Source organism: Strix uralensis, chromosome 1, assembly GCF_047716275.1.
Source record: "Strix uralensis isolate ZFMK-TIS-50842 chromosome 1, bStrUra1, whole genome shotgun sequence".
NCBI lineage: Eukaryota > Metazoa > Chordata > Aves > Strigiformes > Strigidae > Strix > Strix uralensis.
In genome coordinates, this window is record NC_133972.1 from 60,768,896 (window position 1) to 60,791,183 (window position 22,288).

Consider the following 22,288-nt stretch of genomic DNA (forward strand, 5'->3'; position numbering starts at 1 on the left):
GTGTTATGTCTTTTATCTATTTTCATGGCATTAAGCATTCTTTTTCATTGTTGCTGTAAACCATAAACAATAGCAAATTTCTTGGAATTCCACAAATGGGTAGAAGCTGTCAATTGCAATATCTGACTGATGAACCATTATCTAAATAGTCAACACAGAAATGCTTGTGCAATAAATTGCTCTCTTTGTAAAGTTTTTACAGGATTCCATTCTTTTGAATGTTTTTGGAACTTTTGGAAATCTGTAACTGAATATGTGCCATTGCAGAATAAATACACAGTGTACATGACAGTCCACATGTTTTCCTACCCACTCCCCCCCGCCCAAACTCTTCCACCCCCACTGCTTCTTATTATGATCCAGCTGCTGGAGCAGACAGCTGAAGCAGCTGAGGCTCCTTTTTCACTTTCTTGTGATTGGTTTCTGCTAATTTGATTCTACTCTCTAATGATCTTTTGATGCGCTTATTTATTGTTTGGGTTTGATATAAGCAATTAATTAAAACCAGTAATTTTCATATTTTCAGTCTCCTTGATCTGTTTAATTGTTCTAGTGTTATTTTTCAGGATGCTATCTTTTGATAGTGGCTAATAGTATCTGCTGCACCCTGTAGTGCATTTGGAAGGATTATCTACTGGATGTCATTTTTTTGTTTATGGCTTTTATGCTGCAGTATACTGAGTTATGCTGGCTGTTATACTTAACCACATTCAGGTTTGCTTGAGTAATCAGGAAGTGGAAAGTAATTCCTTGCTACATAATATTCTGCAGCACAGATATACCAAGTGCTTTCTCTACCCTGAAAGCATTTGAAAGTTGTCAGACACTCCAAATCTTTTTTGGTAGAGGATGTACCAGATTCTGGTGAGCAGACAAGATATTCAGCTTTAGTGAGCAACCTCTTTGACTTTGATATTCTTACAGTGAGTAAGCAGCTTGGATCTAAAAACACCTGTCATCAGAGGCTTAGTTTCTAAAAGACTACAGATTGAAGCAGCATGTCTCTTTCTTGAAAAGCTAGAAATGTATTTTTAAGTGTTTTTTTAAAAATCATGTTTAAAAGGTTTTAGATCTTCAAATGTCTAAGTAAGTAATTTCACTTGATTGTATTCATGAAGCTTGGACATACATTTTTGAAGAGTCTTTCATATAGATTGGTTTCTGTATAACCTGAGTGAGACTATGTCATGGTCTAGACCTTGTATTATGATGTGTTGTAACGATTTATAGTGCATTTTACATTACCATTGTTATATGAGCACCCTTTCCTTTAGAGTTTTTTTTATAAATTTCTGATGTGAATGAATATTCATTTAAGGCACCAGTTACTTGAGAGAAGTGAGATGGTGTCATGATTGTGCAATTAAATATTAGCCACTACTAGAAAGAAAATGTAAGCTAGAGCTCTTACTTCCTTTGCAATGGTTATTAATCTAATGGAGCCTTAATTATTCATGGTAGCTGTTCTGACAGTTTGTCAGAAAGCTGAATGATAAGGTAATTGATAATTGACCTCGGAGAATAGAAATCAGAAGTTTCAGATTGCAAGCCACATGTTATGAGATTCTTTCAGTTCCATTTCTAGTGAAAAAAGGGAAATCCTTATTTTGCAATAATTTACTCATACTTTTCCAGTACTTTCTTTAGTTTTGTGTGCATGTGTGTACCTGTACATGTACATCTTACCCCTGTACTCGGCCCTGGTGAGGCTGCACCTCGATTACCATGTTCACTTTTGGGCCCCTCACTACAAAAAGGACATTGAATTACTGAAGCGTGTCCAGAGAAGGGCAACGAAGCTGGTGAAGGGTCTGGAGCACACGTCGTACGAGGAGCGGCTGAGGGAACTGGGGGTGTTCAGTCTGGAGAAGAGGAGGCTGAGGGGAGACCTCATCGCCCTCTACAACTACCTGAAAGGAGGTTGCAGAGAGCTGGGGATGAGTCTCTTTAACCAAGTTACAAGTGACAGGACAAGAGGGAATGGCCTCAAGTTGTGCCAGGGAAGGTTTAGACTGGATATTAGGAAGTATTTCTTTACAGAACGGGTTGTTAGGCGTTGGAATGGGCTGCCCAGGGAGGTGGTGGAGTCCCCATCCCTGGAGGTGTTTAAGAGTAGAGTCAACATAGCGCTGAGGGATATGGTGTAGTTGGGAACTGTCAATGTTACGTTAATGGTTGGACTGGATGATCTTCAAGGTCTTTTCCAACCTAGATGATTCTGTGATTCTATGATTATGTATTATACTTTTTTTATCCTAGGATGAGCGTTGCATGGCTCCATTGGTTATTCTGGCATCCTTTATGCCCCCTGCTGCTATTCCTACATTCAGGTACTATTTTAAAATCAAAATATGAATGACAAATATCTCTTCTTGACTGTATTTAATTTTTCACAACTTGATGTATTAAATGCCCATTTAAATAAATTAATCCACTAAACAAATTTGATAAGTTAGTAAAATTTGTGAGGTGCAAATATGTCTTTGAGCCACTGGTGGATCTTTTTTGGTGTTATACCTGTTGACTTTCTTTCAATTATTTCTGCACTTATGGATGTAAAGGTAATGCATCTCTTTGTGTGTTTGTTTGTTCTCTTTTAAGCTGTGGTGTGATCTCCAGACTCAGAAATATTGACAGTGGAGCTGACCAAAACAAATATTCATCCCTGATAGACTGCATGTGTCGCTGGGGTCAAGTGGGACATATTATGGAATTAGCCTGTGATTGGTTGTCTGACACGCTAACCCCAAGAAAGGTGTGCATTTGCATAGATCAAAGAATTAAGGAATTTCTAATTACATAAAGGCATCATGCCTTTTTTTTTAATAGAAGAAGCCTGTTTAATGCCATATTATTCTGCTTTGGAATTAGTTGTAAAGTAAGATACTAACACTATTGTACTGGTTTTGTGCTTTCTTCTTGGTTAGAGTATTCAAACGTCTGAACGGAGAGTACGTGTCCGTGTAACACAGGAATCGAAGCCAGAATTAGCAGTTGATTACATTGAATATTTATTGACTCATCCTGTTAATCGTGATTACCTACTTTCTGTTCCTAAAAAGAAACTGGAGAAGCTTTTGAAAATTCTCAGTGCTGCAAAGGTAGTATTTTCCTCGTCATAAACAGTCTTATGAAAGAGTGCATAACATCATATATTGCCTGAGTCAAATTAAAGGCCTGCAAGAATAAATAAATAAGATTCATGATCCCCTCTTCCCCTCTATAAAAAAGTTTTTCTTTTGAGTTGTACTTCGAACAAATGTTCTAAAGTAGAAGTATATTAGTTCAGAATTGTTTATAGATGGCAGATTTTAACCAGCTTGTCATTTTTAGGTGTCTCAAAATTTTTGTGATCTAGTGTTGAGCAGTTTTAGGTGACCTGATTTAACAATGTACATATAAGGAGTAGTCTGAAAATAAGTTATGGCATTGCAAAATGAAAGTAAATGAAACTATGCCTGCTGGTTTCTTGGGTTTGAGGATTTTTTATTTTATTTTTTCTTTAAATCTTTTGTTTAAAGCTGTTGAGAAAAGAAACATTTGAAAGGATTTTCTGGAAAATATAAATGTAAACCTTGATATTTCAGGAAGTTCTTGTCTCAATTCTGAAAGCAACTGATGCAGGTTCTGGTAGCTGCAATCAAGCAACTGGCCTAAGAGCCTTCAGCCTCTTTTGCAGGTTGAGTATTCATCTTCAGAACAAGGTATGGTTATATCTTTTCAGCATGAACTTTTTTCAGTATAAACCAGCTGACAGTATAAGGAAATTCTAAAAGAATTGGAAAGACAATTGGTAAACTAATTTTTTTTTTTTTTCTTCCAGTTTTCTGAAGAAGGAAAAGATTATCTCTCACTTCTGAAGGAGACAGGTGCTTGGATAGAAAGTCAAGTTTTACCTTTTATGCTAGCAAGTGATCAAGAGGATGGCATTTCAAAAAACAGTAGTGTTTCTGAATTAATTACCCAGGTTAGAGGTTTCTTATAATATAAGTCAAACTACTGCTAATCTGAAAAGCCGTATATGTAGGAACTGTATACTGACAAACATAGTGCAGTGGTGTTTTTGGAGCGCAGCAAGCGAATGAGCTAATGAAACACAGTCCTGACTGTTTTGAGGTTACAGTTTTTGCTTTTGCTATTCTTTCGACTGCTTAAAATCACATACTCTTTTTAAAATCACTTTGAGTTTACTTGTAACCTTTATATTTTATAAATGCAAAAATATATAAATGTAATTGCACATATCCTAGCAATTAAATGAAGTAGTTGGAGTCAACAATACCTTGTTTTTATCTAGAATTTTTTCAACTACCAGTGCATAATATATATTCTCATTATATCTGTTGAAGTGAGAGGATGGAACACGTTTTATGTTTCACACGTGTGAAAATGTCCACTCAAGAAATTTCTAGCACAGCAGGTGATGTAACCTGGCTCTCCCAAATTTTAGGTTTCTAACAAGTAATTCTTGTCCTCAGTCTCTCATCCCCCATATTAAATAAAGGTAATGTTTATGCTGCTTTATGAAAAGTGCCTTAGCATAGAGTTAAGATTGTCACTGAATCTCAGTTCTGAAAATGAGAAGAAAATTAGTTGCTGAAGACAAGGGTATACTTGCGTGGTATGCTAGCACTTAGTAGCCTGTTCTGTAGCGTAGAAGATCCGGGAAATGACAGAATGACTGCAGCTGCATACATTGTGTTGAATAGCACAATAGAGGATGACTTAGAGGATCAGGAAGATGGTCTGATTATGAGAGAGGATTTAGATCTAATCATGTTTGCTTGCTTGCTTGCTTCCTTCCTTTCTTTCTTTCCTGCTTTCCCAAAAGAAATAGTTGAAATTATGCCTTGAGGAATTCAGTATGCTTCATTCTAGTGCTGAGTCCCATAGAACCTATGTTTGGAAGTCAGCAGAGACGTAGGGTGTGAGTTACCTGGGAATTTAATAATGAGGACGTCAGTCTTATACTAAACCTCACTGCTGCAGCCAAATGGCTTTTTGAAAAGTCTAAAGAGACAGTAAACTCAAACAAGTGTTGTAGTTGTTCCTGGTACAGGTTTCTGGTGTGTTTTATATGCTACTGTCTCTTCTCTCTGAATAAAAAATTTAGTATGCATATCATAACTCTTCTGTGGCTATTTTTCAAAAGCGTGGAGGTACAAAACTAAACCTTATAGAAAGACAAGACAGAAAATAAGGAATCTTTATGAGTATTACCAGAATGTTTATGATCAATTTCCTAATTTTGAATACAAAATGAAAATGAAACTTTATTGATAAGCAATTAAGATAGGTATTTGTCACTGTAGACCCATCTGACATAATACTTTACTAGCCAATAATGAAACACAATGATCTTTACTACTAGATCTTAAAGTCCATTTGCCTCATTATTTCCAGAGAAGAAACTGAGGTGTAAAGACTGATGTGACTTGTCTGGAAGTCAAGAATTGAATCCAGGCCTCTTGCATCTCCTCTAATAAGCCACATGCTTGTTAAGCAGCTCCTGTATGCTTCTCACCTTATATACTGTTTTTTATTGGAATGAGATTGATTGTGCTTTTTAATTCTTTGGAGTGTATATTTGGTAACAATGCTGGCATTAAAAGTGGATCTAGTTTGTCCCAAAATATCCATAATAACACAACAATTACAGTTGCTTCTTTAATACTGTTGTATATGAGAGGGAACTGGGGTGTCTCTTCTTTTTTTGCTTACATTTCTTTAGCGCTTTCCCCATGATACATCCCATTCTTCCCATTTCACCCTTCCTTCTCTGCTTTGGTCTGTTACTCAATTTTGCACTTGCTGTCATGGGCACTGGGATTCACTGGGGGGCCGTTCTCTTTAGGCCACTGATTTGTTGAGTGGGGCTGGTAGGCCTCAGACACAAACCCCAGTGTCATCACTGACAGTGCCCCTTACCCCGTATCTTCATTTGCCCTTCACAGAAAGCATTTCATTGTATAATGGGGGGGGTTGTTTTAGCTAGTTTTGAATTGTCTTCTGTTACATTCCCCTGACATATCACTTAACCTAAGGTGGATTTTAGCATTGAGCTATGGGTCCTTTCAGATTTTGGTCAAAGGAAAGATTTGGACTAACTTTAGTCACTATCAGTGGCCTTGAACAACCCAGCTCATGTATACATAGACTTATATACATATATACGTATACTTTATATACATAAATTCTCTACTCTTTCTATACATTAGTAATATAATCTGTTTAGTATGTACCGTGTGTATCTGTAGGGAAAAGCTCTTTTTGTATGCTGTTTTTAATTTTGCTAATCAAGATAGGTACAGATGTCATATTCTGCCTTGGTAAATGTTAAGTAACAATGCCTCTGATCTGAGCCTGAGTAAAAAAGATAGGGGATTTACTGCCTTTTGAGAAACTGTTCACTGGAGGAGAGGTCAATGGAAGTATTTGGAGAACTCTTTGGAAGTCTGGTTTTTCAGAGGTTGCGAACCAACTAACTCCAAGGAGATGCACCAGCTTTCAGGGCAACTTGGCTAAGATTTCGTGGGTTTTATTATGTCTATGTTTTACTGAATGGTTATTTTACATAAATTTTGTTTCTCATATACTTTTGCATCTCTTTTGTAGACCTACCTGACAGTATGTAAAGATGTCATAATGGTTGGCTTTGGAAATCTCACGTTTCAAGCACACCTTTTAGATATGGCTCTTTCAGTTATACAAACAGGTATGATATTTTGTACTAACGTCAGCATCTCCATAGACACTTAGCTGACTTTTCTTAGCAGAACTGTTGCTTTTAGCTTTTTGGAGTCTGTTTCTCAAAAAATATTTATAGCTTATGCTAACTAGTACCAATAATATGGTCAAAAGTCACAGCAGCTTTTCAGAAAACTGAAAACAAGCAGAGAACCGACCTGGAACCATGTCACTGTTGATAACTAATGTTTCTTCCTTGCTCCTAGATTCCAGTTATTACTATGTAATTCAGGGGTTTTCTCTCTATATATATAAAAAAGTGGGGTTTAATATATATATATATATATAAAAAGTAATATGTGTATGTTGACATGTATATTGATATATGTATATATGCCTTAGGAGACAACATTGTAGCACTCTTTAAATTTGACTCACATTTGGAAAGCACAGACAGAATTAGAGCTCCATTCCTGAAGAAATCTGCAATTTTAATCCCTATACTTCAAGGGCTGGAAGGAACACTGCATTTATACTTAAAATATTGTTTGAACTGTATGAAAATTTCAGCTAAGGATGCTCAGAAACTAAACAGATCATCTACACTTGTAAACTATACCTATTTATGGTACATAACTGAGTTTCATTCTAAGCTTGTACCTGAAGAATATCTCATTACAATTTTTTATATTGTGGTATTTATCTCTTTCTCTAGAGAGAGGTGGCTTTTGTGCTCCAGTGTTACTGTATGTTCTAAAAGAAATTATTGAAGCTTCTATAACTCAGAATACTGAGACAGATGAAGTGCCAAATCTCTTCCATGATGTACAGACCATCTTCCAGAAAGTTTTAGAATGTGTGGCACATAGACTCAAGAAACAACAGGAAGAAGGGATTCAGGTATCGTATTACACTTGAAATTGCTACCTAATGTGTAGATGAATCCGTACTTTTTACGCAAATATGTTAGTCACTTTGAGGTTGTTATTCAAGTTGACATCTGATTAGATTTTCTGTTAAATTTTCTACATTTCCTTGTTACCAATGTTTTTTTTTAATTCATTGTTAGTCTCATCATGACAGAAAAACTAGTAAATTGGAGAACAATGCATTCTGTTACCAATGATCCTGAATTACCCTTGTACTCATAAGTTATGAAACTTATCTGCAATGAAATGAACTTTCTCAATCCAGAGCAAAAAATTCGATTATATATATTATGATCTTCAGAGGGAGGAAAAATTGTCGTTATTTCATTTATTTCTTTCAGCCTGAATTATATCAGCTTCAAAATATGTATGATGTCCTAAAGTTCTTCAGAACCTCCTGTCTTCACAGAAGTTAGCTTTTTGTGCAGAGACTAGATAGTAGTGAGACAGGTGGATCACTCTGGAAACTTTGATGGTCGGCTTTTCAGGACTTCTGAAAAACATTAATTTCTTTTTTGTTACAACCATTGTTTTGTTTGTTTCTCCCAAATTTATGAGTAGACTTTCTAAATGTGTTGCTGATTCCTCCTCTGATCCCAGGTGAATAGAGTACCTCAATAGCTTTCAAGGTGTGATCTGCACTTGTTCACAGAGAAGCATGCTGAAATATCTCAGTTATACTCAAGCAATCTGAAAAAACTGATCTGTTTTTCTTTGGTTTTAGTTGATTCACTCTATTCAAATGCCTCTTGGAGAATTTATACACGCAGTCGAGCGCTGGCATTCATCTTGTCCAGCAGTTCACCAAGGTGTACTCTCTACTCTCCTGGCTGCAATAGTAGCAGAGATAAATTATGTGCTACAGAAGGTAAAGTTAATGCTGACTTTTTTTTTTAACAGTTATTGCTTTTTAAATGTCATGTTGGAACAATGGAGCTATGTTCAGAAAGTGTGATCTTTGTACTCCAGATGAAGATTTTGTGTGTGTTGGCATGGAACAAACAGGGAATGTTATTTGCCATAATTTGATATTACTGTGCATCTCTCAGATTTATGAATACAGCCGTGTAAGAACAGAGTTGTCCTGATACCTAGTTCACTATCTGCCCCGGACAGAAGAATTTAGAAACTAGGCAGTGTTGGAGGCTAACAACATGGTTTTTCAGATATCATCTCTATGTGGTTTTGTGCTGGGTCTGGTTGGGAAGGAGTTAACTTTCTTCACAGCAGTCCCTGTGGTTTGAATTTGTGGTTAAAACATTGTTGAGGACACACCAGTTAGTTTTGGCTGCTGCTGAACAGTGCTTACAGAGTGTCAAGGCTTTTCCTCTTCCCTTCACACCCTGACCTAAGAAACAGTAAGCAGGCAAGAGACTGAGAGGGGCCGCGGCTGAGGCAGCTGACGCAAAATGACCAAAGGCATATTCCATATTATACGATGTTGTGCTCAGCAATAACAACTCAGGGAAATGAGGAGGAATGGAGCTTGTCCTAAACCTACCTCACTTTCTCTCACCCAGCATTAGGGAACTTCAGAAGTGAACCACTGGTCTCTGAAAAATTCCAGTGCCCTATTCTGGAACTGTCCCATAAGGTTCTGTAATCCTGTTCCAAAGCAAGTTGATGTCTTGCTTGGCACTGATCACTTACGCATTCTTTGCTTCTACACAGATCCATTTCTCATACTGCATCTTTTTTGGTTCCTCTGGTTTTTGTCTAGAGGGTTTCCAAATATCTGATCTGAGTTTCTTTGGAAAGTAAAGAAAGAAGCTAATACTGAAAAGAATATATAGGTAGAGGTTATTGTATGCGCTAAAAGTCCAAGGAACCATTACTGTCTTTGGAGGAGGAGGATAGCATTCCCAATGCATGTTCCAAATGCATGTAGTGTTAGGAGCAAATATGGCTAGTAAGATTGGAAGCTTTGAGAACTAAAAAAGAAGAGCAGAGGTTCTTTAGCAGAGGCTGTACTCTTACTGTGGTTGCCAGATATGTCAGAAATAAGCGGTTGCCAGAAAGTACCGAGTACAACAGAGCTGCTTCTAAGATTCTGTGTTACAGAAGGAATGGAAACAATACCAGAGATCTACCTGCAAATATTAATGTATCAGCTGAGGGGCTCTGAGATGAAAGCATGCTCTTTACAGATGCCACAGAGTAGAAGTTTATGGTCTTCAATGATACTGCAGATTCATACTCATAGATTATGAATGTTCATTGCCAGAAAGTCATCTGAGCTGGGGTTTTCCCTGCCCTCAGGTTATTGTTCTAGTAAATCAAAATTCAGTTCTGAATAGCATGCCAGGTATTTAGCTAGAACTTGATACCAAAAAGAGCTGACGCAGGGAATCAGGAAATCACTGTCACCCAAGTTATTTTTAGAAATTACTTATGCACACTTAAACTTGGAGACACAAGGGATACTCATTTGTGTTTAGTGGGGTGTGTCTTTATAAATAGTGACCAACAGTGTAGAAAAATGAAACTGCTGTTCGGAACAACTGTGGAGAATATTTGCCTTGATACAAATACTGTTTATTTGTTTTAGTTTTAGCCTTTCTAATTTAAATATGTTTTGTTTATTTGGATACAACACAATTGGATTAAGGCTGTTCAAAGAACACACATGAATATTTCTTCTAATTATTTAAGAATAGGTCTTGGTTAGTCTAATTATTGAAATACAGATTTCCTTCAATGTTTTCTGCATACATATATTTCTTGATCTACAACAGTTGTTGACTTTTTTCGTTTTTTAGGCTTCCAGTGAAGGCTTAACTATACCAAAGACTATGTCAGACCTTCCTCCTCTTTCAAGCAGTTTAATGGCCATAATTATGAAGTCAGTTAATGTTGTCAGGTAAATGTTTCTACATTAATTTGTCCAAGGTTTTTGCTAATGCAGAACAGTTTACATGTTGTCAATAAAGTTTTAATTTCTAAATTCAAACAAATTTTGAGGAACTAGATGCTTACTAAATTTACTAGCACTACTTCATAATCCCTTTCTCTGGTCATGTTACTTGTAGGTATTTGTTAGAGGGATTCGTTCCATGTTTTTGACTGCTTCTAAGAGTGCTTCTTATTTACAAGACTGTTCATCTAAATGAGTTCCTTAATCATACATCTTGCCTTGTTCCTTTCATAAGATACTTATAAATATTAGTCCCCTCGATATAAAAGTAATTAGATGAGATAAAATATTTACAAGAAATAGCATTAATCCTTTAATAGAATGTCTGCAATGAGGTGATGAATGTACTATAGCTGTATTAAAATCACAAAATTCAAAATAGTTTTAAAGCATCTGAATCCTAAAAGCTCCCAAAAGTGGGGTTATGTCATTATCTTTTTTAAAAATTAACTGTTTTTTTAATTTGCTGTATTTAGTGGGTAGCCTGAATATCTTGTAAAATTGTCACAAGTGAATTTCATTTTGCTTAGTTTGTTCATATTCAATTTTTATTTACATGACTATACACCCCAGACTTTTTTAAATGATCAAGGGGCTAATGTGTATTCCTTAGAAGTACTGTCATTCTCCATGACTTATCGCAACTAGCTCCTATTCTTAACTTTCTCATCTGACAGACATTGAATATTCCTGTCTCTGCTGTCATGAGTTGTTTTTTTTCTTCTCAATCCTTCTCAAGTTCTAGTTGAACTTGCAAACCAAAGGGCTCCAGAGAGTCCAGCAATAGGTTTCCTAATTCAAAACTTGTTCTTCTGTGAGGCAGCAGCTAGCTGTCCATCAAGGCACTCTCTTTTAGTGTAACACAATTATTTTACACATCTCTTTTGAAAAGAGATGCAGAAATTCAATGAATTCCTCTGAAACTTTTTCTTGTATTAGTCAAGGAGAATCTTGTCAGTTCTTGACAGAGAAAACTGCTGGTTTGGACCAGATTGTTTCTATGAATACTTTGATAAACATGTATCTATCTTCTGGTATTTATCTTTTTGGTGCAAAGATCTAAGTCGGGAGATAATTTACATCTGGTTCCACTGGTGCCTCAGGACTGAGACTACTTTTAAGGCTGTTTTCCTTTCTTAATCTGTATTGATAGGCCATAATCAGAGTCCAGTAGTAAATCATTCAGTATCTCGGAAATTATCATCTTTCCATGCCACTGTGAAAGCCTTTGACATTACAGAATTTGATGCAGGCTTCTGTTCTGTGAACACACAATCATCTTGCACCAGGTTCTGCAATTTCTGTTATGTTTTCAGTTACTAATTAGTCAATCTCTAGCACTGAATTTCAGTTCCCGTATCAGTGATAATACTGAGTGACTTGGCACTATCTGACCAATTGTGTGAGTATCCTTTCCTTTAGTAGGGAACTATCTATATAGGAACAAATTACTTCTCTCTCAAATGTCTTTGTAAATAACTTATTGTTCTCTTCTAGTTTATCTTTGCCTGCAGGCTCATGTGACCCTTGTTGAGAGGGAGGTGGGGAAAGGCAGCTGCATTGAGTCTTATTACAGGTTAATAAAATTACAGTGTTCCTTCATGGAACTAAAGAGTGTGCTTACTGACCTAAACAGTGATAACAATAAAGTCAAACTCTGATTTGAATACTATCAGCATTCTAAGAGCAATATGAAATGGAATCAATACTTGGTCAGATTAGTCCACAATGATATAATAAAATTAATGCAATGCATGAGCAACTTCATAATACTTATTTCAGAATCTGAAGAGGTTTCATCTTTCTCAGCTCTTTGAAGCAATATTTGAGCTTCTACAAAGCTCATTTACTGAATCACTAGTGGAGGTTAGTTCTTAACTGCATATTTTGTTCTGAGATCTTCACACAATAAAAGTCTAATGAACAATTAACTGGGTATTTATGGTGTTCAGTTTTGGTAACAGATAAAAATATTACCAAAGGTATTTTGAAATATTTTACAGGAGGTTATTGTAACATCTACTGCTCTCAGTTTCCTCTTTAGTTCTTCACAGAACATTTAGTTTTGTGCTCTGAGGAGTATGAGGATTACAGATCTTGTCCATCTCCTGCTTTATCCCTCTTGTTCTTTTATTTTTCTCTGTGTTTGAAAATTGCTGTTGAGTTAAATTTGTTATTTTTACCATAAAAACTATAATGAGCAATTAGTGGTTTCATTCTGTAGTATTGCCTTATTCCATACTGCAGTTTAGTTTGGTTGCTGGACCTCTTCCTTGCCTCCCTTGTTTCATTCTTTTTGACTTGATACATGTCCCAAAACACCTCTACAGTTTCCTGGTAATACTATCATCTTTTGCTAAAAGTGAATCTCTTGAGACACATATTGAGTTAGTATTTATCTCAGACTTTGCAATGAACAGTTGTTTTGATTCTGTTAGTCCGTCCATACTTTCAACATCTAAAATGTAGTTTGGAAGTGTTTCGGGGCTATATTTAGTTGTAAACGTTCTTCACTGTTTTGTAATTAGAAACCCATCTATTTGAATTTTTAAAAGATAAGCATTTTAGACCAAAGTGTTAATTAAACTCCAGTTTCTAATCAGGCTAGAAGTAGTAATAGTTTTAAGGGCATGAGTAATTACTAACAAACTATAGGAGTCATAGAATGTTGGGGTTTTTTAAACTTCTGTAGACATTTTAGTTAGAAATTTCACTACAGTTCATGAGAGTTAAATTCCACAAGTAGTGTTTTTCATGGATTGACTTTCTCAGAATAGTCCACAAGCTCTTTCTTAACAGCTACTGATTCTGTGTACAAACTTTTTTATTTTCTTCCCAAGCAGTTTACCATTCTGCTAACTCAGATATTCTCAGTTCCAGAAGCAGCATGTAGTCTTCAATTACCCAATAACCACTGCTTTGTCCTGCGTGGTATCTTTGAAGCTATGGTGGCTGGGTAGCATAGTCACAAACTTCTTCAGCTCTGTTTTGAAAGAAACATGATGTATAACGTATTTTTGCTTTGTTTTTTCATTAGGTCATTCTTAAATGAATTAATGGAATGCGTTCTCTCGGAAGAAATTGAAGGGATTTTTAGTCTAACAGCTACTCTCTCCATTGTGATTATAATTAAAGGTCAGTCAAACCATTTTTGTCCTTTTTTTTTTTTCTTTCCTTCCTTTTTTATGTGCTACATTTTGAAAGCTGAGTTCTTATACAATTCACAGGCACTTTTCTTCATCCTGTTAAGTTACCATTTTTCTACAGAATTTAAGATTATATCATCTGTAAATTATGTTGCTAAGCTTTGGATTTTCAATCTTTGTGTAGTGAGTTTAAAAACACAACTGTCTGCTAACTCATAGGGTTCATCTCTGTATTCTGATTTGCTGAAATACACAGGACAGTGAAAATCTAATATCTAATCTTTCATTAAACAATCTTTTGTTAAAAAATATACTATGAAAATACGCAGGGGTTTTTTTGATAAATCACTATTTTTGTCCAACTTTTCATCATAATCTTGTTTCAAATAGGTAGGCACAGAACTTCACTTCTAAAGGATATTGCACCTGCCATTCAGAGGAAACTGATAACATGCAAGGATGCTGCCACACAAGAATCTAGCAGCACTGAAAGGTAAATGTGCTGTGCGACATGAACACTAACCCCTCCTATACCCTCTCTGCAATAATTGGCTGTGTTTTGTACTTACATAATGCAGTTAGAGTGTTCTGATTGATTGCAAGGTTTAAAATAGTGGGTAAAAAAAAAAAGTGAGGTATTGAGCCCAGCCCAGTATTAAATTTCCTGCCCATATGTTTGCTGTGATTGCAATCTTTACATATTTACAGAATCACAGAATCATCTAGGTTGGAAAAGACCTTGAAGATCATGCAGTCCAACCATTAACCTAACACTGACAGTTCCCAACTACACCATATCACTCAGCGCTATGTCGACCCGACTCTTAAACACCTCCAGGGATGGGGACTCCACCACCTCCCTGGGCAGCCCATTCCAATGCCTAACAACCTGTTCTGTAAAGAAATACTTCCTAATATCCAGTCTAAACCTTCCCTGGCACAACTTGAGGCCATTACCTCTTGTCCTATCGCTCATTACTTGGTTAAAGAGACTCATCCCCAGCTCTCTGCAACCTCCTTCCAGGCAGTTGTAAGGGCGATGAGGTCTCCCCTCAGCCTCCTCTTCTCCAGACTAAACACCCCCAGTTCCCTCAGCCGCTCCTCATACGACATGTGCTCCAGACCCTTCACCAGCTTCGTTGCCCTTCTCTGGACACGCTCGAGTAATTCAATGTCCTTTTTGTAGTGAGGGGCCCAAAACTGAACACAGTAATCGAGGTGCGGCCTCACCAGTGCCGAGTACAGGGGTAAGATCACTTCCCTGTCCCTGCTGGCCACGCTATTTCTGATACAAGCCAGGATGCCATTGGCTTTCTTGGTCACCTGGGCATGCTCCTGGCTGATATTTAGCCGGCTGTCAATCAACACCCCCAGGTCCCTCTCTGACTGGCAGCTCTCCAGCCACTCCTCCCCAAGCCGGTAGTGCTGCTGGGGGTTGTTGTGGCCCAAGGGCAGCACCCAGCGTTTAGCCTTATTGAAACTCGGGGCGGGGGGGAGGGCATTTTTTCCATTTAATTTGAATGTGTAATGACCTGGTCCAGTATATTGCAGGATTCATTTCTGAAAAACAGTTCTGGTAGCAGCAGGTGTAGAACAAAGCAAGTACTCTGAATTCATTATTTCTTATTACTAGGTTTTTCTCCCACGTTTTGCTATTAAGCATATGAATCCATACCTATGCAGATGGTAGAAATTTAACTGAATATAACAATGACTTTAAGATCTTTCCACAGGTGATTTTATTTTGCTCTTTTTTGGGATTTAGGTGTCATATCTGGTTGACTTTCAGATCTTTTGGGATAAGTATCTTGAAAGTGATTGACTACATTGTATTTGCAATCATTTATTTCAGACCTGCCTAAGATAGACAACCATGATGAATGCTTTAGCCTTAAGTGTCTCTAACTTGCTTAAGTCTAAAAATTTGTTAACATTTGATTTCAGCCTAGTTATTGAACTGCCCTTGGGGTTAGAAAACATGCAAAGTAGACATTAAAAAGCACAAACATAGAATATGAAGAAAACAGACTGTGGTTATGGACATTTATCCAAAAATACTGAGAAAGGTTAGTAATGCATCACAGTGGCCTGAACATTGAGGCCTTTGCAGTCTCTAATTCTTCAATGGGTGTAGAGTAGACAGACTTTAAATTAAAAACAAAACCAAAACAAACCCACTTCACTTTACTCAAGAGTTTCTTGCATGGCCCTTCAGACCTAAGCACACTTCCACAGCACACTCTTCCTGTGGATCACTAGCTTCAGGCATGTTTTTCTCCATCAGTGTAGTGACTAGACATAGACCTTTGGCACTGTGCTGTGACTGAATTGGTGTCACAAATTTAAAGCCAATACTAAAGTTATGAGATGCTACTGTATGAAAAATAACACAGTTTATCAAGGAGGCCACATGGGCTATATCACTTTCCTGTTATGATACTTTGAATCCTTAGAGTTTGCACTTGAGTTGTATCGAGAAGCCCAACAGCTACACTAAGTGTTCTGGCAGTGGTACAACTTTAGAAGGCTGTACAGTAAATATCCGATTGGAAGTGGTTCAGAAATGCAGAAGGTAAATTGGATTTTTCCAGGGGAAAAAAAGCGCCTGATATTCAGGACAATACAATAGAGTAGCTGTGTTGTTGCTATCAAAATATGCATTCATTCATTTAAATCTGCTATTAAATCAGAGCCAAAAGGGTATTATGTTACTATTATTTAAAGAGATAAATAATCTTAAGAACTAGACCAGAAAGTTTTATGGTATATATGAGCCACTTCAGTTATGAGATTTAATTTAAAAAAAAAAAAAGGGGGGGGGGGGGAGGGAATCAAAACCAGTGCACCCTTCAGTTCCATTTCCTCCCTGCAATGAGCAAACAGAAAACAGAAATTTTGCTGTCAAGATTTTGAGTGGTTTCCACAGAGGGAATTGTGCTTATGTAACATAAAATTGGTAAAGAACCAAAAAATATCTTATTTTAAAAAAATACTTCACTACATAATTGGACTTCTAAAACTCAGAGTGACTCTGCTTCCTGGGTAGATTGTTTTAATTAGTTGCTCGGCTGTGAACAAATTTCTTTTAGTTGGGACCTAGCTTAGAAACAAAATCAAAGAAAAATAAACAAAGAACTTTTTTTTTTTTTGGCATGAAATCATTTAATGTTGGGTTGGCAAGTGTTCCACTAGAATATTTTTAAAAATAATAATAATGATCTGGAAAAGAAAGGTGAGCAGCAGAGTATCATGATTCAGTTTACACTTCTTATAATCAAGACAGTAGAAAAGGCTGAGAAATTAAAGCAATTCTTAACATGATTAAATAAATAGGCACATTAAAATGAATAATTGCTGCCACTTGAGTGCACTACTGACTATAAATTTCAGTAAGAACACAGATAATTGCTTTATGAATCTATATGATCATCTCTGCCCAGTGAACAGGGACAAATCAACCTAGAAGATGGGGCAGATGAAGAGCATAAGATGCTACACAGTGTTTTGATTTTGTGATATATGAAAGGCTACCTTTGTGTAATATAAAACTAAGAGATAGTTGCAGATGAAATTAAAAATTATGAATATGAACATGATGATGGGAAGTATTTTTAACAAGAATCAGAATTGCAAAATGATAACAAAATTCAGAAGCTATCACACAGCTTTGCAGAATTTGGGAGGATTCATATTTGTACAGGTCTGTTGGGGACTTTTCCTCTCCAGAAGGTTAAAAGAATTAATGCTGAAAAAATGTTAGGAGGAAGTTCTTCACTGATCATGTTTTGCTTGACTAATTTAAAGTGTGTTTGTGCTTTCTCAGATAGACATAATGTTGGACTGGGCTGGGCCTCTAGTGTTTCTGACGTGCCACGTGTCACGCTCCAGTGCTAGTGTGCTGATGTATAACTAACAGTCTGAAATGTGCCCTGTTCTTTGTAAACTATTTTATCATCCTGCTCTACTTGCCAAACACTAGAATTTTAGTTGTGGTACGCTGCAAGCTAGATCTCTGATCGTTACTTTGAGCACAATCTTATAACGCACAGTGCTGCACTGATGCGTGCTAAAATATGTTACTGGTTTTTTAACTCATACTTAATAGTATTATTACTTTTTGCTTCTGAATGCATTATCGCATAATTACTCCTTGAGGGATTATTTTATTTAATACCCAGGTATACCAGGAAACAGTGACATTCTTTAATTTCCCAAGAGACTTGGCATTCTGTGCCAGCATCTTAAATTTAGACTTAGAAGTAATCTATTACATATTAGCAAAGAAAGAAAAAAGTAAAAATACTGTCTTGTGTAGTAATTAAAGTGGTGCCCTTAAACAAGGAATTGTTGCACTGTTTCAGAAGCAAAACTTTTCATTGTAATTTAGTCTTCCCTCTTCAGCTGAGTTAGCAGTTTAAGATGGCCCTGCGGGTCCATTATTTTAAAAATGCTGTTCAGTGCACTTAATAATTCTGGACAACATATTGTATATTGAGAGAATTTCCTCAAGAGTAATGACACATGCGTTAGTTTAGTTTATAAAATGCAGATATTTATGCCTAACAAAAAAATGCAAATAAAGCTGTCAATGCAGTGATTTGGAGGCTAGAGAAAAATGTTCCATGCTCTATAAAACCAAATGTGCCATATAATAATACCTTTTACTTAATATTTTGTATTTACTTTAATTAGCATTTTGATATGTGGGCAGTAGAATTTAAATTTAGCTAATGGCTGTGCTGAAAGATATTTCTTTGGTATTATCGTTTAGCTAGCTTCCTAAACTCTATTGCATTCTCATTGCATCTGTAAATAATGATTTTTGAATTGTTTTGTAATATAAATTTGTGTATGATTTGTCTGCCACCTGTCTAAAAGTTCAGTAGAAAGGTACCTGGTAAAACTGACTTAAATGTGTTTGGGGAGGCATACAGTTATTCTGAATGATGGCTCATTGTCCAGTGTGCTGCAGGTACATGGTCCCACATTACAGATCTATCATTTTATTAGTCTTAAATTGTAACAAAATAAAATTTATACAAAGTAGCATTGTATCTAAAACAACAGTACTTAACCAATTATATTAGTTTTATAGTACATTATAACACTAGCTTATTTTGACAGTTGAGATCCATCATGGCTTAAAGCATCTTGCACTATAAAGAGGAGCATGTGACACCCCCATGGTGGTCTGAATTCGGGGAGCCCTAACATCCAATATACTGCTATGAAAATGCAGAGGTGCCTCTTGTATTTCAGGTCCTGGTGTCTCATGATGAATGCCCTAACTCATCATGATTAATGACTGACTACCTTTGCCTGTTTGGGGCATCAGTCTAGGAGTATAATAATAAAAATATGGAGAAAAAAATGCTTGAGAAATGCAGGTGACAGAATCTTTTACAAAAGTAATGTGAAGGATGTAGTGGTTAACAGTGAAATAATGTTTTGACAGAAGACCAAAGTACCCACTTTTGTCTTTTGAGGATATTTTAGGGCAGTGTTAGAAGTTGCGTGAGAATGCAACTACGAAGGCTAGAGAGTGACTATGTCAGGGAATGCAGGAAAATAAAAAAGGCCTGCCAAATGGAAATTTCAGAGCTGACCTTTGGGATTGTTTAGGGAGTAATGTGAGACAAAAGAGAGTCAGAAAGGGACTAAGGGCTGTATATGCAGCTCAAGGAGGCTGCTGCTAATAAGATAGAAAGCTCAGGCTTGGAAAAAAGTTGCCACAGGTGAGGGCAAAAATGATGAAGACTGAAGAATGAGGGAGAAAGGAAGAAAGTAAAAGAATGACAAATGGCCTGAGTATGAATTATTGGTAAAGGATTTGACTGTTTATGTTTGAAAGAAAAGTAAAAATACTGTGAAGAAAATGAGTAGGTTCTTTAAATAGATGATGAAATATTAGAAAATGTGCTTGAATTGACATAGTAATTTAAACTGGCTTGCTGCAGACTACCCTATAGCTACAGATGATCAGCAGAAAAATGGGAAAGTTGAAAGAAAAAACCTCAGCTATTTCAAAAGTAATTTGTAAAGGCATATATAATACTTAAACTAATATGGAGTAACTGGTCACAGAAATCATGCGGTAGCTGTACTCTGAGAATCAAATACTCGAGGATTGATTTAGCATTTAGCATATCTAATCCTGTTATGCACTGGTTTATGCCATTTCAGAATCCTGTATGAATCATCTCTGAAAATTTTGGATGCATTTTTGAATCCTTGACCACGCGGAAGCTTTTGTCATTAAAATTAAAGGAAGGAAGATATATTGTTTTAAAAAAAAGATTATCTTGTAAACTTATTAATAAAGTTTGCTTTCTGTTATTCTGTATATTTAAAGCTGACAAAATGTATAAAAGTGTATATATAAATCATGTAATAGTAAAGATTTTTCAGACAGCTGTAAAAGGTTATTCTATATAAAAATGTCTTATTTTGGGGGGATGTAAAATCAGCATCTTTGCTTTTATAAAACAAATGAAAATTGTATCTTATATTCTTTGAGACTGAGGTGGCACGTGACCTCAGTCCCTGGGAAAACTCTAGAGCATATTCCTAGAGGTTATGGAAATGAATTTCATTTTGAGACATGTGAAGGACAAAATGGCAATTGAGAAGAGCCATCATTACTTCATCCGGGCAAACTCTGCCTAACAAACTGATTTACCTCCCTTTTGTGGAAGGAGAGCAGAGAATGTCATCTTTCCTGTCCTTAGCCAGGACTTTTACACAGGCTTACATGGTATCCTTGCAGCCAAACTGAAGAGAGGTGGACTGGATGGGTTGACTTAGAAGGTGTGTGGGAAACTGACTGGATCATCGGTCCTGAAGAATAATGATGCTACAGTGACAGCCGGTTACTAGACATTCCTCAGGGCAGATACTGTTGCCAATATGTTTAACATTTTTATTAAAAGCTTGGGTGGTGGGATGAAATGCAGCCACAGTCTGTTAGCAGATGACAACACTTGGGGAGCAGTGGTGGATACACCAAGGGTTAAGGTTCTCCTGTTCAATGGCATCCTGACAAGCTGGACTTAAGGACCAACCACTCTCATGATGTTCAACAAAGACACGTGCTCTTCTACCCATAATGGACTAAGCCTGTGTACCAACGTAGGCAAGTGCAGAAGGACAAGCTTATTGCTGTCTTCACCTACATGAGGGTTAAGAAAAGACTTTTCTCAGAGGCACATGTGAGGAGAATTTGAGGGCACAGAAACAACTTGCAGCAAAAGGAGTTCTTCTTGGACATAAAAAACCATTTCATTATGACAGTGAATTGAAGCTGAAAATGGAACATGAAGAGGTTGCTCAGAAAGGCTGTGGAACATCCGTTCTTGGAGATGTGCAGAACTTGACTGACAAAGCCCTGACCATCATGTCACAATTTTCAAGTTAGCCCTGCTTGAGCCGGGGATTCAACCAGATTATCTCCTGAGCTTCCTCCCAGCTTTGATATTCATGTGATTCAGTGACAAGTGTACTGGAGGGGAAATGCCCTAGCTATTAAACATATACTTGATCAGTACATAAATTAAATTGTTTTATATTTAGCTATTTTTGTAAATTAATACTAATGATGCAGATAATACAGACATGTAAGCCACTTATTTAATTTTCTTAATGCAGCCAGATGTTCTCCCAAGACTTCTAATAGAATGCTGACTGTAGAATGTTATTTTGCCTTAACTGAGCTATCTGTAAATTAGATGTCTAATCTCCTGTGGTTTAACCCCAACCAGCAACTAAGCACCACACAGCTGCTCACTGACTCCCCCCACCCCTGGTGGGATGGGGTGTATTGGGTTTATGTGGCAAGGTTGTGGTAGCAAGGGACCTACAGGCTTCTGTAAGAGGCTGCCAGAAGCTTCCCCTGTGTCCGACAGAGCCAATGCCAGTTGGCTCCAAGACCGAGCCCATCGGCGATGGTGGTAGCGCCTCTGGGATAACGTATTTAAGAAGGGGGGAAAAACCTGCGCAACTCCAGCAGCAGTTGGGAGAGAGAGGAGAGAGAATGTGTGAGAGCAACAACTCTGCAGACACCAAGGTCAGTGAGGAAGGAGGGGGAGGAGGTGCTCCAGGCGCTGGAGCAGAGATTCCCCTGCAGCCCGTGGTGCAGCCCATGGTGAGGCAGGCTGTGCCCCTGCAGCCCTTGGAGGTCCGTGGTGGGGCAGAGATCCACCTGCAGCCTGTGGGGGAGCCCAGGCCAGAGCAGGTGGGTGTGCCCAAAGGATGCTGTGATCCTGTAGGAAGCCCATGCTGGAGCAGGCTCCTGGCAGGACCTGTGGACCCATGGAGAGGAGCCCATGATGGAGCAGGTTTGCTGGCAGGACTTGTGACCCCGTGGAAGGGACCCACACTGGAGCAGTTCGTGAAGAACTGCAGCCCATGGGAAGGACTCGCGTTGGAGAAGTTTGTGGAGGACTGTCTGCCATGGGTGGGACCCCACACTGGAGCAGGGGAAGAGTGTGAGGAGTCCTTCCCCTGAGGAGAAAGGAGCAGCAGAAAAAATGTGTGATGAACTGATCACAACCCCCATCCCCCTGTGCTGCTGAGGGAGAGGAGGTAGAGAAATTGGGAGCAAAGTTGAGCCTTGG

The 22,288-nt window shown here is 37.5% G+C and overlaps 1 protein-coding gene across 1 annotated transcript in view; it reads left to right on the forward strand.

Moving 5' to 3' along the window:
- NCAPG2 (non-SMC condensin II complex subunit G2) overlaps positions 1 to 20,083 on the forward strand; it is a 52,250-nt gene extending 32,167 nt beyond the window's left edge. Inside the window, exons 17-28 of the mRNA XM_074868515.1 lie at positions 2,260 to 2,330; positions 2,602 to 2,755; positions 2,928 to 3,101; positions 3,588 to 3,704; positions 3,824 to 3,967; positions 6,616 to 6,715; positions 7,403 to 7,587; positions 8,341 to 8,484; positions 10,376 to 10,476; positions 13,568 to 13,665; positions 14,067 to 14,169; positions 19,860 to 20,083. Of these exons, the coding sequence (XP_074724616.1) occupies positions 2,260 to 2,330; positions 2,602 to 2,755; positions 2,928 to 3,101; positions 3,588 to 3,704; positions 3,824 to 3,967; positions 6,616 to 6,715; positions 7,403 to 7,587; positions 8,341 to 8,484; positions 10,376 to 10,476; positions 13,568 to 13,665; positions 14,067 to 14,169; positions 19,860 to 19,911 (1,443 nt within the window). The 3' untranslated portion in view covers positions 19,912 to 20,083. The remainder of the gene's footprint in view (positions 1 to 2,259; positions 2,331 to 2,601; positions 2,756 to 2,927; positions 3,102 to 3,587; positions 3,705 to 3,823; positions 3,968 to 6,615; positions 6,716 to 7,402; positions 7,588 to 8,340; positions 8,485 to 10,375; positions 10,477 to 13,567; positions 13,666 to 14,066; positions 14,170 to 19,859) is intronic.
- Positions 20,084 to 22,288: the final 2,205 nt, after the last annotated feature.